The sequence below is a fragment of the Delphinus delphis genome, chromosome 6 (genome assembly GCF_949987515.2).
Source record: "Delphinus delphis chromosome 6, mDelDel1.2, whole genome shotgun sequence".
NCBI classification, from domain to species: domain Eukaryota; kingdom Metazoa; phylum Chordata; class Mammalia; order Artiodactyla; family Delphinidae; genus Delphinus; species Delphinus delphis.
The window spans coordinates 108,453-121,310 of record NC_082688.1 but is presented as its reverse complement, the minus strand read 5'-3'; the positions used below and the strand labels follow the sequence as shown (position 1 = coordinate 121,310).

The window sequence follows — 12,858 nt, the reverse complement described above, 5'->3', positions numbered from 1 at the left end:
TTGAAGGTGGACTGAAGGTCAGACAGTCCAGAGGCCAAGGGCCCCCGAGGAGGGGGTGTGGGCGCAGGTAGACCAGGAGCAGCTGCCCCTCTGGTCAGGAGAGTCCAACAGCCCAGGGCTTTCTGGTTGCTGGGGGGAGGAGAGGGCGGAGGCCGTGGGGCCCAAAGACAGGTCCTGCTTCACCTCTGGTTGCAGCCACTCAGCTGAGCCCAGGAGCCCTGGGAGGAGGGCCAGACCCTGGGGTGGATGAACCTGCCAGGAGAAGGCTGTCCGCCTTCTCTCTTCGGTGGCCTGAACCCACCTGTGTCTCTGGGAGCCCAAGCAGGTCCCGTAGGCAGCCATCCCAGGGGTGGAGGTGAGGCTTCAGGACTGGTGGCCCGTCTGCCTCGGAGGAGACACAGTCAACAACCCCTGGACACCTCCCTGAGTCTGGAGCCTTATCCCTTATGTTGGTCCCAGCCCTTCCTGGCGTGCTGTCAGGAGGGTACAAGAGTGGCACCAAGCCACATCTCACCCCAGCTGCCCCCCCGCCCCCTCTGCAGTCTCCCATTTCCCACCCAGCCGTGACCCAGCAGCAGCCCTGCCCCGGGCCGGCCTCGGGTGTCTCTGGGCCTGGAGCTGGCCTTGGCCCCGTGGACTTCGTCTCTAGAGCCTCGGGGCTCCCTGCAGAACAGCGTGGCTCGCGCTCTCGTTTTCTGGCCTGCTTCAGACTTTTCTCCACTTCTTAAGCCTCTCGGCTAGCTTGGAAGCCAATTGAGCGTGAATTGGCTCATCAGGCAAGCTGACGTCTCTGCTGTGGGTCTCCAGCCGGCCTTGCTGGTCACTTAACTCTGCCAGCTGCCCTGGCATGGTGAAGCAGCTCTTTTCCAATTTGGCATTACCCGTGGCTTCTGAAAGTGTAAAATCAGAGTTGACAACCCAAAGCCGCCCCGATGCAGCCTGTCATTCCCTCCATGTTCATTAGCTCAGATGCCCCCCTGCCCGCTCCCTGCGTGGGACCAGGGTGCGGAGGTGAGGCTGGGGCAAGGAGGGGATCGAGCCCAGCAGAGAGATCCCTCATTTGACCTGTTTTGTCATTTAATCCGACGCTGGTTAACTGGCTCTGTTTTCTTGTCTGCTTCCTCCCCCTTCCCTCCTGCTGCGCCCCTCCCGTGGACCCCACTCTGCCTCTGTCCTGTGGGCCGGGCCTCCAGTGGGCGCATCAGTTACAATGATATGTTTGAGATGCTGAAACACATGTCCCCGCCCCTGGGGCTGGGGAAGAAATGCCCTGCTCGAGTTGCATACAAGGTAGACCCCTCGCCCACACCCCGCAGGCTGTCTGTGCTGCGGCCGGGCTCCCGTGTCTCTTCTGGGGCTTGTCCATCTGTTTGTCTGCTGCTGTGCTGTCTCACTGTTTCTTTCTCTTCTCTGCCCCGAACATCTCTGCTTCCTTCCCAAACAGAGGGAAGCAGACACCACGAGGTGTCCCTGCACTGGCCCCTTGTCCCCCAGGGCTGCCCCTCTGAGAGCCCCCGGGGAGGCTCGGGAACATGGAGCTGGAGCCCACCAGCTGCCTCTTCTCCTTCCCTTCTCTTCCCTAGAAAGGAGGGGACAGGCCAGCTTTTTTGACAGAGCCTGTTTTTGCTCCGAGCTCAGGACCACACTCTGCTCCTCTGTCCCCTAAGCCCCTGATGTGGGTGGAGTTGTCTAGCCCTGAGGGTCCGACCCTGGGGGAGCAGCGGCCTGCAAGGTCTCTGCAGGGTGCACCTGAGGAGCCCGCCCCCAGCCCCGCATGTGCAGAACTTCCCGGGCTGGGGAGGGAGCGTTGTCTCTAGGGCTTCGTGGGTTCACGGAGCCTTAAGAAGGAAGGGTGCTGGAGAGAGGCATCCTGCCTTCATTCCTGGCGCTCCAGAGGGCCCTGTGGGGTGAGAACAGCCTCTGGGGCCTGGGCGGTCCCATGTCCCTCCCACCCTGCTGCTGAGGGCCCAGCGGCTGAGCTGCAAGGAGGGGGGTAAACTGAGGACACCGCCAGGCCTCCCTCCCGGGTGGGCGAGCAGGCCACATGGCCCCATCCCCAAGCCTGCTCCCACCTGCCCCTGCATCCTCCGTCACCCGCTTGGTGAGTAAGCACCTCCCATCCCTCCAGCGCTCCGCCCTCTCAAGAGCCTTAGTGCTCCCGAGACTCAGCCAGCAAGTGTCTGGGGCCTGACTGCTGTCTCCCTCTCTGAGCAGGCTTCCCACCAGAGCTTTCATCTTTCTGATTCTGTCCACACTGTCTGTCTCTGTGCCCGATTCTGGGCTTGCGTCTCTCCCCTGGCTCAGCACAGCCTCTGGGAGCTAAGTGGCTCCTCCAGGCCATATGCAGACGCCTCTAGTGTCTTCCTTGGTCCTCCCCTGCCCGGCATGTGAGTCGAGCCTGCCTGGAGGCCGTGCATGAAAGGCTGTAGCTTTGTCCCCAAGAAGGAGAGCTGTGTCCACACTGACACCTGGGGCCAGGGTGGGCAGCCAGGGCCGTGACGGGGTAGCCTTTGGAGTTCCTCCCCGGGTGTGCTGGCCAACTCCAGGTTCTGGCAGTGAAGAGACCAGGTGAGGCCTCGTGGTGGGTGGAAGTGGATGGGCTTGGTGAGCTGGGGAGGGTCAGGAGATGCACAGAGTGCCATGTCCAAGAGGGTCTAGGCCCAGGCAGAGACTCCTGTCTGTTTGCCCTGGTCTCGCCCCTTTGCTGCTCCCTGAGATTCCTGGCTCTCCCGGGCCTGGGCAGGCAGAAGGGGCTCTGGTAAAGGTGCCCCGGACGGAGCTCTCCTCTCTTGGAAAACACCTGCTTGCCCCTCCTTCCCGCTGGCCCCTGACTCCCTGACTCTCCCCTGGCGTGGAACCCCTCTGCCTCTCCCACTGCCATCGGTGCTGGTCTCCAGGGACACCGTGCTCTGGGAAGCCGTGTGTGTCACACAGGTGACCAGCAAGGTCCTAGGACCATGATTGGAGGTGCCAAGTGGGGCTTTGCCAGCATTAGGGGAAGGAGTCTGGGCTCGTGTCTCTAGCCACCTGCCCTCCATCAGGCTGAAGACTGGATTTGGTGCCAGGATGCTGGGGGCAGGCCTGGGGGCAGAGTGGCCCTAACCAGAGAAGGGACAGAGAGGCTGCCCTGTCACAGGGTGCAGGCTTGGCAGAGGGCAGGCAGACCGCAGGGAGGGGCCCTGTGCCCCCACCCCTAGCTCCCACCCTGGCTGGGAGAGGACAGGGGGCTCACGGTGCCCCGAGGGCTCCACTTGGCAGGCGAGGTGGCCCCCCCGATGCTCAGGACGTTCCAGACACACCTGAGACCCTTCTCCTCCTGGAGATCGCATAAGTTCTCAGAGCCTCAGGGGCACACCTGTCTCCAGCTGTTCTGTCCTGGAAAATGGAAGAGAGGAAAGGGGGCTGTTCACCCGATGGGGAAACAGGGAGCAAGCTTGCAGGGCTCCCAGTCTGGTCCGAGCACTTGTGTTCCTGTGGGATAGCCCTGGGTCCCCAGGCAGCTGGCTGAGCCTGAGGCCCTGTTCAGTCACATCTGTTTGGGTCCTTCCCCCTGGAAGGAGCTGCTCTCTAAGGCTTCCCTTGCTGCCTTGGGCTGGCGGCATCAAGCATCTCTTCCTGGCCCCGTAGCTGGGTGGTGAGAGGCAGAGGCTTCCCGGGGCTGTGGGTCTCCTCACTGGGAGCTGACCTCTGAGCCTGTGGTCTTGGCTGCCCCACCCGTCGTCCAGTGCTCCTGTCTGTGGGCTGCCTCAGGGGTTCTGCAGCCGGCCCACACCCCTCTTCAGCCTAGGCCACACACTTGTTCTGTCATGGGCAGTGGGCAAGGGCCCCTCTGGCTGAGACATGCCTGTTCTTTCAGAGGAATCCAGACTTATGGCCTGGCCCCGTTGTACAAGATGTACCTGGACTTCTACTTTTGTGCAGCCAAGGGAACCCTCAGCTCAGATGAGGGTGGGGGTCCAGGGGTAGTGTAAATGCTGGCAAAACTCCCATGCATCCAACCTCTCTTGGTCCTGGGCACCTGCAGGGACCACCTCTGGGAGGCCAAGCCCAGCCTCCAGGGCCCTCGAGCACTGTGTAGCCCTGTGGCGGGGGCACCCTGGGAGGCCTGGCCCTGACCTGCCCCCTTGTCCCCAGCGCCTCGTTCGTATGAACATGCCCATCTCCAACGAGGACATGACCGTCCACTTCACGTCCACGCTGATGGCCCTCATCCGGACCGCACTGGAGATCAAGCTGGCTCCAGGTGAGCAAGCCAGCCTTGAGGGAGGCACAAAGCCAGGGCTGCGCGAGCGCCCCTGGGAGCCGCCCCAGGCAGCTGTGCAGGGGCGGGAGGAGGGGCCTGTCTGGACTGGATGGAGGACGACTGCCCCTGGTACCTCTGTCAGACCGATCTTGTCCCCCGAAACCATCCTGCACGTTAGTGCTGCAGTGATCCCATTTTCACGTGAGGAAGCTGAGGTGGAGTGAAATGGAATGACTCCAGATTTCCCAGGGTTCTGCAGTGTTGGAGCCAGCGTCACATGAGCCAGTACCCCTCATGGGGTGAATAGTCTGCCCCTTCCCCATAGTGAGCCCAATTCCCCCATCAGGCCCTCTCCGGAGTTACTGGTAGAACGACACAGCCTGAGCCACACCAAGGAGGAAATGAACCTCCCCTCCCCACCGCATGTGATGACAGCTTCCCCTTCGCAGAGAACATGAGTCACCAGAGGGGCCCTCCCCCCGCATGGCCTTCCTCCCTGCGCCCGTGCCCTTGAGCTCCGCCCTCTCTCGTGTAGCAGATGAGCAGAGGCCAGTCCTCCCGCTCGCACACTCTGCCCTGTTTTCATCATCTACCCAAGGATGTCATGACAGAAATTCTGTATTCTATTTCTTGCCCGGTCAACTTTCTCTCTCTGCTGGATTATTTCTATCAATATGTAAATGTGCTGTTATTTTTCCTATTTTTAAAGTTTTTCTCTTCCCCGTCCATCGACTTCTCTCTTTTTCTTCTCTCCTTCTTAGCCACAGGAGGCACAGGTCTGCATTGTCTCTGATTTCTCCTTTCCTAGTCTGCAGTCCATCTTTCAGTGCAAAGCTTTGTTGGAACTGCTCTTGTCAAGCTCCGCAGGGACCTCCCCTTCTCAGCCCTTGCCTTACGGACCTGTCCACAGCCTTTCCGCAGTTGTGACTCCCTTCTGTGTGAAACCCCTTTGTGTCTCTTTTTCTGTCTTCTCCCAACCTCTGAAGGTCACTGTGTGCCTCAGGCATACGTTCTCACCTTTTCCCATGGCTTCCAACGTTGTGAATTCCAATTTTGTATTTTTAGTCCAGGTCTGCTCCTACACCCCAGGCTTATATACCCGACAAATTATTCACCGTCTGTACTTGGAGGCCCAGTGAGCATGCAGAGTTCACGTGCTGACCCTCGAGTCCCAGATACTCCCCAGATTCCTCCCTGTCTCCATCAGTGGAAACTGCTGTTAGAGTTGCTCAAGCCAAAACTTTTGCAGTCGTTTTTATGTCCTACTTTCTTTTCTTACCCTACTTCTGATCCATATCTGAACCCGTATAGTATCTTCTGACTCCACCTTCAAAATACACTTAGAATATGATCACTTGTCCACCCTTTCCTACTGCCACCTCCTGGTTCAAGTCACTCTTGTTCTTCTTGACTGGGTTGTTGCAGTAACCTTCTAACTGGTCTGCTTCTGCCCTTGCCTCTTTCAGTCTACCTTCAACACAACAGCCAGAATGATCATGTTAAAAATCAAACCAGTAAAATTATCAAACCTCTAGCTAGCCTGATCACGAAAAATAGATAAAAATAACCAATATAAGGAACGAAAGAGGGAATATCACTGTAGATCCTGCTGACATTAAATGGATAACAGGGAAATTTTGTAAACAACTTTATGTCAATAACTTCAGTAACTTAAATGAAATGGAAAAATTCCTTGACACAAACTATGAGGCTCATTCAAAAGTAGATAACCTGGAAAAATAAAAGGAAATAGGTAACCTTAGTAATGCTGTATATATTAAATAAATTAAATTCATAGTTAAAAATCTTCCAACAAAGAAAATCATGGGCCCAATTTGTTTCATTGATGAAGTCAACCAGACGTTTAAGGAGGAAATAATTCTATACAAAGTCCTGTAGACAGTAGAAAAAGAGAAGGTATTTCCCAATTTATTTTACGAGGCCAGCATTACTCTGATACCAAAACTGACAGAGACGTTACAAGCAAAAAAATTACAGACCAACATTCCTCATGAATATGAACAATAAAATTTTCAACACAACTTTAGCAAACTGAACATGTTGATTAAAGTAGGGTTTATCCCAGGAATGAAAAATGCAAGGTGGGTTCAAGTTTAAAAATCAATCAATATAACTTAATATATCAAGGAGGAAAAACTATATGATTATCTCAATAGATGCAGAAAAAGCTTTGACAAAATTCAACATCCATTTATGATACATAAATTCTACATAAACTAGAAATGAAAGCAAACTTCCTCAATCTGATCAAGGATATCTATGATAAACCTACAGCTAATGACATGCTTAACAGAGAAAGCCTGGCTCCTTTCCCCCTAAGATCAGTGACAAGGCAAGGATGTCTCCTGTCGCCATTTTTGTTCAATATCATACTTGAGGCTCTAGCCATTGTAACAAGTCAAGAAAAAGAAATAAGAGGTGTACCAATTGGAAAGAAATAAATAAAATTGTCTCTATTCATGACTGACATGATTGTCTATACAGAGAATCTTAAAGAATCAAATAAAAAGTTAATAAAACCAAAGCATCTACGAGCCTAGGAATACCAAGGATTGCTGGGAACCACCAGAAGCTAGGAAGAGACAAGAAGCTTCTTCATTAGAGCCTTCCAAGGGATCACAGCCTTGTCGATACCTTGATTTTGAGCTTCTGGCCTCCAGAACTGAGACAATATATTTCTGTTGTTTAACGCTGTGAGAAGAAGTTACTAAAACTAATACCTGAGTATAGCAAGGTCAGTATATGAAAAGCAAATGTATTTCTATAGATTAGCAATTAACAACTGAAATTGAAAAAGTTCCATTAAAATTGCACCAAAAACATCAAATAACTGGCTAACTCTAAAAATATATATGCCAGAGTGTATGCTGCAAATTTCAGAATATTGACCAAAGGAATCTTCTTTAATAAATGAGCCAAGCACGGCGTCGTGTTCATTGGGAGACTCAGTATTGACAGTTCTCATATGGATCGGTAGGCTCAGTGTTATGCCAGGCGAAACCCCCACAGGCTTCCTGGGTTGGAATTTATAAACTGATTCTAAAATATACCTAGAAAAGCACACAAACTTGAGGAACAAAAACAACTTTGCAAAAAGAATAAAGTGTTTCAGCCGTTTAAAGAATGACAACGGTAAGTACTGATGAGAACGCAGAAAACTCGAGTTCTCGTGTTCCTAGTGTGGATACAGTGGTGCCGCCGCTTTGGAAAACAGCTTCACCGTTCTTGATCGTGTGGCCCAGGCATCCCACTCCTAAGGGAGATGACATGAAAGTATACACGCACACAAAAACCTATACGCTAAAGTTTGTGGCTTTATTCATAATCGTGCCAAACTGTAAACAACTCAACCATCAGCCAAATGGTGACGGATAATCAAACTGTGGCGTGTCTGTGCGATGAGACGGTTCTCACTCAGCAACAGAGAAACAGGCTACCGATGTGCGTGGGTGGGGCTCAGATGCATCGTGCTGGGTGGAAAGTCAGACTCGACAGCATGTTGTGTGAAGCCATTTGTATGACATTCTGAGAAGATGAAACAGTTGAGACAGAAAACACATCGCTGATGCCAGGGCCCTGGGAGAGGGCGAAGGGGTGGGCCACAAAGGGTACGGAGGGAGCTGGGCAGGGGTGCCGAGCTCCTGCCTGGATTGTGGTGGTGGATCCACGGTCATATGCATTTACCAAAGTTCACAGAGTGGGAGAACTAACAGGGTGAATGTTTATGTACGTAAATCACACTTTAATAAACACGATGTTTACAAAAAGCTGGATCAGAGTACTTTATTCCTCTGCTTGGACCCTCTGCTGCTTCCTGTCTCAGCGGCCCCCACCTGCACGTCCTCTCCCTCTGCTCCAGCCTCGCCCTCCTGGCTCCCTGGCCCCCTTCAGGGTCCCGTGAGCCCTTTCCTGACCGTTCTGTCCGAATTGCAGCCCTCCTGATAGTTCCTGTCCCTCCCCTCTTGGCTTTTCCTGTATCCAACAGACTGGATTTTTAACTTACTGCTACTTTATCGTAGACTAAGATCATGTACCTCCACAAGGGCAGCTTCCTTTGCATTTGTTCCCTCACCTAGAACAACACCTGGTGTTCGGTGGGCGCTCAGTAACTTTTATGGAATGATCGATGAATGGCTGGAACACTGCGGTGTCCCCGCCCAATCCCATCGCCACCCACGCCTACACGGCCTCTCACCCTCGCCACTGGGCGGCTCAGCTCCCACACCTCTTTAGACAGGTTCTGGCGGGGAGCGCTTTGACCAGCCTCCAAGGCAGTGTTTCTCCCCCCTGCACCTTTCCTCCAGCATGGGGTCTCTCCCCGCCCACCCCAGCTCCGCCTGTTCCCCCAAGGGGGCTGTGGGATGGCTCCTAACATCTCTCCTCCCTTCCCACCCTTATCCTGCCCCAGCTGGCACAAAGCAGCATCAGTGTGACGCAGAGCTGAGGAAGGAGATTTCCTCTGTGTGGGCCAATCTGCCCCAGAAGACCCTGGACTTACTGGTGCCACCCCATAAACGTAAGTAGGGTGAGAAACTCGCCCTGCCCACCCCTCTTCTGTCGCACCCAGAGGCAGAGCAGGGAGTCCTGGGTGAGGGCAATTGAGTCACCTTGGAGAGGAAGGCTCACGTCCTTGGTAGCCCCGAGCACTCGTCTCCAAGGTGGGTGCCAGGGGCTGTGGGAGGAGATGTCTGGGCCATATTCCATTGGGCAGAGTCACCCACACTCCTAGTGTGGGGGATTCCCTTCAGAAAATGCGGAGAAAAGGTAGGGAGACGCCTACAGTTGGAGCTGGCGGAAGGATGAGGTGTCTGGGGTTAAGCTGAGCTGTGCTGTGTTGGGTGGAGCCCGGTGGGGCCTGGGGAAGAGCCAGTGCAGCTCCAGGTGGGCCAAGCCCCACGGTCCCGCCCGCGGGTTCAGGAGTCCTCGTGGTGGCTGCTGGCTCCTCACCCCAGCCCACCCCGCATGTCCCGCTTCTCTCGTATTCCCTCCGTTGCCTGCCGTGCTCTGCAGCCGATGAGATGACAGTGGGGAAAGTGTACGCAGCTCTGATGATATTCGACTTCTACAAACAGAACAAAACCACCAGAGACCAGATTCACCAAGCTCCCGGAGGCCTGTCCCAGGTACCAGGTTCCAGGAGTTCCAGGAAGTAACCCCGAGACTCTGCCACCTTCCACTGTTTGGCAGCAGAGGGGACCCAGCCCCTTCTTGAAGAAAGTGCAGCGGGAAAAAAAGGAAGATGAGAGGTTCTTGCGGCCGCCTCTCTGGCCCACAGAGTCAGAAACCCCATATATCCTGTGCTTCCGTTAGTGGGAGGTGCACACAGGCGGGGCCCAAAGAGGTTCAAACCTACTGCCCAGGGTCATGATGTGTCCCACTCATGCCTCTGGCTGGGATAGTTTGGAGGACTTCCTTCCAGAGGTCATCCTTCAAAGATGACGACTTCACCACACAGCCAAAACCTTTGGTGACTGTGTGTAGACTCTCATCGATAAAGTTGTCCTGTGTCCAGCACTCAGGACATTCACCCCCAGGGTGCGAAGTGTCTGGTGCCCACACCCCAGCCCTGAAATCTCCTCCGAATTCTGCTCAACCTGGGACTCTGGCAGCCTCTACCAGTCAATCCAAGTGGATGATGAGATGAAATCTTTTTGCCATTTGTAATCAGATCCAGTCCCCAAATTGTGTAGGAAGGGAAACTGAGGCTCCAAGAAATGCAATGACTGTCCTGAAGTCACTTACAGGCCAGATTGGGAATGGGCTTCTGATGGGCGAAGGGCAGACCCAGGGATCCCCATCCTGCCCTGGGGGTTCCGGACAGGTGGCCGAGCACCTTGGTGCCTGGGGTCCATGGGGCGTCCCCGGCCTCAGAGACCCTCCTCCTGGCGCCCCTTCTGCAGATGGGCCCCGGGTCCCTGTTCCACCCTCTGAAGGCCACGCTGGAGCAGACGCAGCCGGCCGTGCTCCGCGGAGCCCGGGTTTTCCTTCGGCAGAAGAGCTCGGCCTCCCTCAGCAATGGCGGGGCAGTGTGAGTACCACCGGGCAGAGCGTGGGGCCTTGGCGGGAGGAGGGCAGGGGTCCCCCCGGGGCTCCCGTGGGCAGTGCCCCAGGACAGGGAGCCCTTGGGTCTCACCTCCACCCAGCCACACCCACCTCCACCCAGATGCTTCGCGGTGGGTCCAGCTGGTCCAGTCTGCCGCCGGAGCCGGTTCTGTGGTGCGTCTGAGGCTAATTCCTGTAACAGTAGACAGGTGCTCTGACGGCACCGGGGTCACCCGATTTAGACAGTCTGCTATTCCAGCCCACGCCTCCCACTGCGGGAACCTCTTTCTCAGGTGAGGGCTCCCCCCTGCTTCCTCGCTGGCCTTCGGTGCCTGCAGACCATTAAGAAGGTATCTGTTTCCACCTCAGCTTCTCACCGCTTTTTGTTAACGGCCTGTTCATGTTCTCACCTTCCTTTAAGACACTTTCCCTCTCAGATCTCCATTTGATATTGATGTCTGTTTTGTAGACAAGTTGGCAAGGTCTTTCCCTATCACGTAACTCTTGGTAACGACCCAAAAACCAAGTGGTCCAGAATAGGCATCCCTGTGGCACTGTGAGGGGTGGTAGCTGGTGCCAGGCTGAGCCGCACTGGGGGGCGGGACCCTCTCAGCCACCGCCCCCAGTCAGAGCGGGTGTCCCACATCTGCTAACATCCCGTTGACCGAAGCAGCTCATTGGTTGAGCCCAAAGCAGGAACGTGCGCTCTGTCTCACCGGCAGGGGCTGAGGGTGGGCCTCACGCCCACTTGCCGTTCTGGAGAACCACAAGGCCGGGCAGCAAGCATGGCTAGGGCTCCCGGTTTCTTCCTCTCCTGTGCCTGTTCCGGACACTCTTTTTGAAGCCTGATTTTGGGTCATGGACTGTGGGTCAGGTGGCTTTTGCTGAGTAACAAACTGCTGTACTTAGGAAGCCAGGCCTAAGTGCTCTGGGCCCGGGCCCGCTCCTGTGGGGCCAGCGGGCCCAGGACAGCATATTCTCACCTCCTGTGTCTGGGCTTATCGGTGTGGGGAGGCCGGAGAACAGCCCGAGGGGAAGGGTTAGGGTGCAGGCGTTCAGGCCTCTCCTTGTGCCCCATTGGCCACAGCAAGTCACCTCCCTAGCCCGAGCTCATGGGACAGGGGTTGACACTGCGGTGGCACAAGTCCAGAGGTGGAGAGGCCACGGGACACTGGGAGAACCTAAGCACAACTGGTAACGCTCCCGTGCGAAAACCGCACTCTTGAGTGCATGCAGGCCCTGAGGGCTGGCCTCCCGGCCCCTGGGAGCCCCCGTGTTCCCGCACTCTCCTTTCTCCATGCTGATTACGATCCCATTTGTGCATTTAAAGTTAAACAGTGGATTCTGAGTGTCCGTGTGTGTGTCGGAGGGGATGGGGTGGGGAGGTGTCTTTGTGGACTGATCTGAGCTGGGCTTTCGGTTCAGGAAAATGAACGTCGCTGATTTCCATGGTTATAATTTCTACACAAATCAGTTACCACCCCTTTTTGTTGCACGTGAGAGAGGGCCCAATCTACCGAGGCCAGGCAGTGGGGGCATTTACTGAGCCTTCTGATGGCTGGTGTAAGTGCCCACCCGGCCTCGGCATGGTGTGACCTCAGAGGTGACCAGACCCTGGGGCCAGCGTCCGTCCTCCTGGCCGTGGTTCCTCTCAAGGTCAGCCTTGCCTGAGGCTAGAGCAGCTCCAGACAGCACCGTGCAGGGGAGATGCTTGCAACTTGAGAAGATGAAGGATGTTCTCAGAAACCCCAGTGATGGTGCGTCTGGTCATCGGCGTGGCCAGCTTAGGCCATCCGGCTTCACCTCTGAGCTCAGAGTGTGACTGTTGCCCCGCAACCTGGGTGACGGAGAATGTATGTGATGCCTCACTGTACACAAGAACGAGCAGAAACCCAGGCAAATGCTGGGCTGTTGTGGTGCCACTTGGGAGACACGATAAGAAAGACAGACGCTGACAAGGAGAGGGCAGGCGGTTAGGTTGTGTGTGGTGGGGAAGGCCTCCAAAAGTGGTCTCACCAAAGGTGACACTTGTGCCTAGACCCAGGGCAGGAAGGCCTCCGTGGCTGGGGTCAGGGGAGTTGTGAGTAGCCGTGGGCCATCAGGGCTGACGGAGCAGCCGCACAGGCTGGATGCCTCACCTGTGTGCACGTTTGTGGCCTTGTCCCACCGCACATGTGAGCCCCTGTCTAGGCCAGATGTCCCCAGACTAGGGTCCCCTCTCTGCCCATCAACTCTGAGAGGGCACGACCGTTGCTGTACCTCCACTGGAGAGTGGCCACACTCAAGGGGCCTCCTTCCTCTGGGCTCCTTCTAGCCCAGAACAGGGTCGGGGTGGAGGTTTCTGGCGGGTGGGAGCCAGGTTCTGTGGCCCATGGACCTCCAGGCCCACAGGACAATCCTCTCTCCTCCACAGACATACCCAAGAGGGTGGCATAAAGGAGTCGGTCTCCTGGGCCACTCAGAGGACCCAGGAGGTGCCCTGCGAGGTGACGACGCCCCTGGAGCGTGGCCACTCCGCGGAGATCCCGGTAGTGCAGACAGGAAAACCGGTG

The 12,858-nt window shown here is 55.7% G+C and overlaps 1 protein-coding gene across 2 annotated transcripts in view; it reads left to right on the top strand.

Annotated features, from left to right (window-relative positions):
- The window catches only part of CACNA1B (calcium voltage-gated channel subunit alpha1 B), a 194,348-nt gene that overhangs the window by 175,817 nt on the left and 5,673 nt on the right, over positions 1-12,858 (top strand). For both annotated transcript variants that reach the window (XM_060013664.1, XM_060013665.1), the window contains exons 38-43: positions 1,194-1,290; positions 4,135-4,243; positions 8,673-8,780; positions 9,275-9,387; positions 10,165-10,292; positions 12,720-12,855. In XM_060013664.1, the coding sequence (XP_059869647.1) occupies positions 1,194-1,290; positions 4,135-4,243; positions 8,673-8,780; positions 9,275-9,387; positions 10,165-10,292; positions 12,720-12,855 (691 nt within the window). The remainder of the gene's footprint in view (positions 1-1,193; positions 1,291-4,134; positions 4,244-8,672; positions 8,781-9,274; positions 9,388-10,164; positions 10,293-12,719; positions 12,856-12,858) is intronic.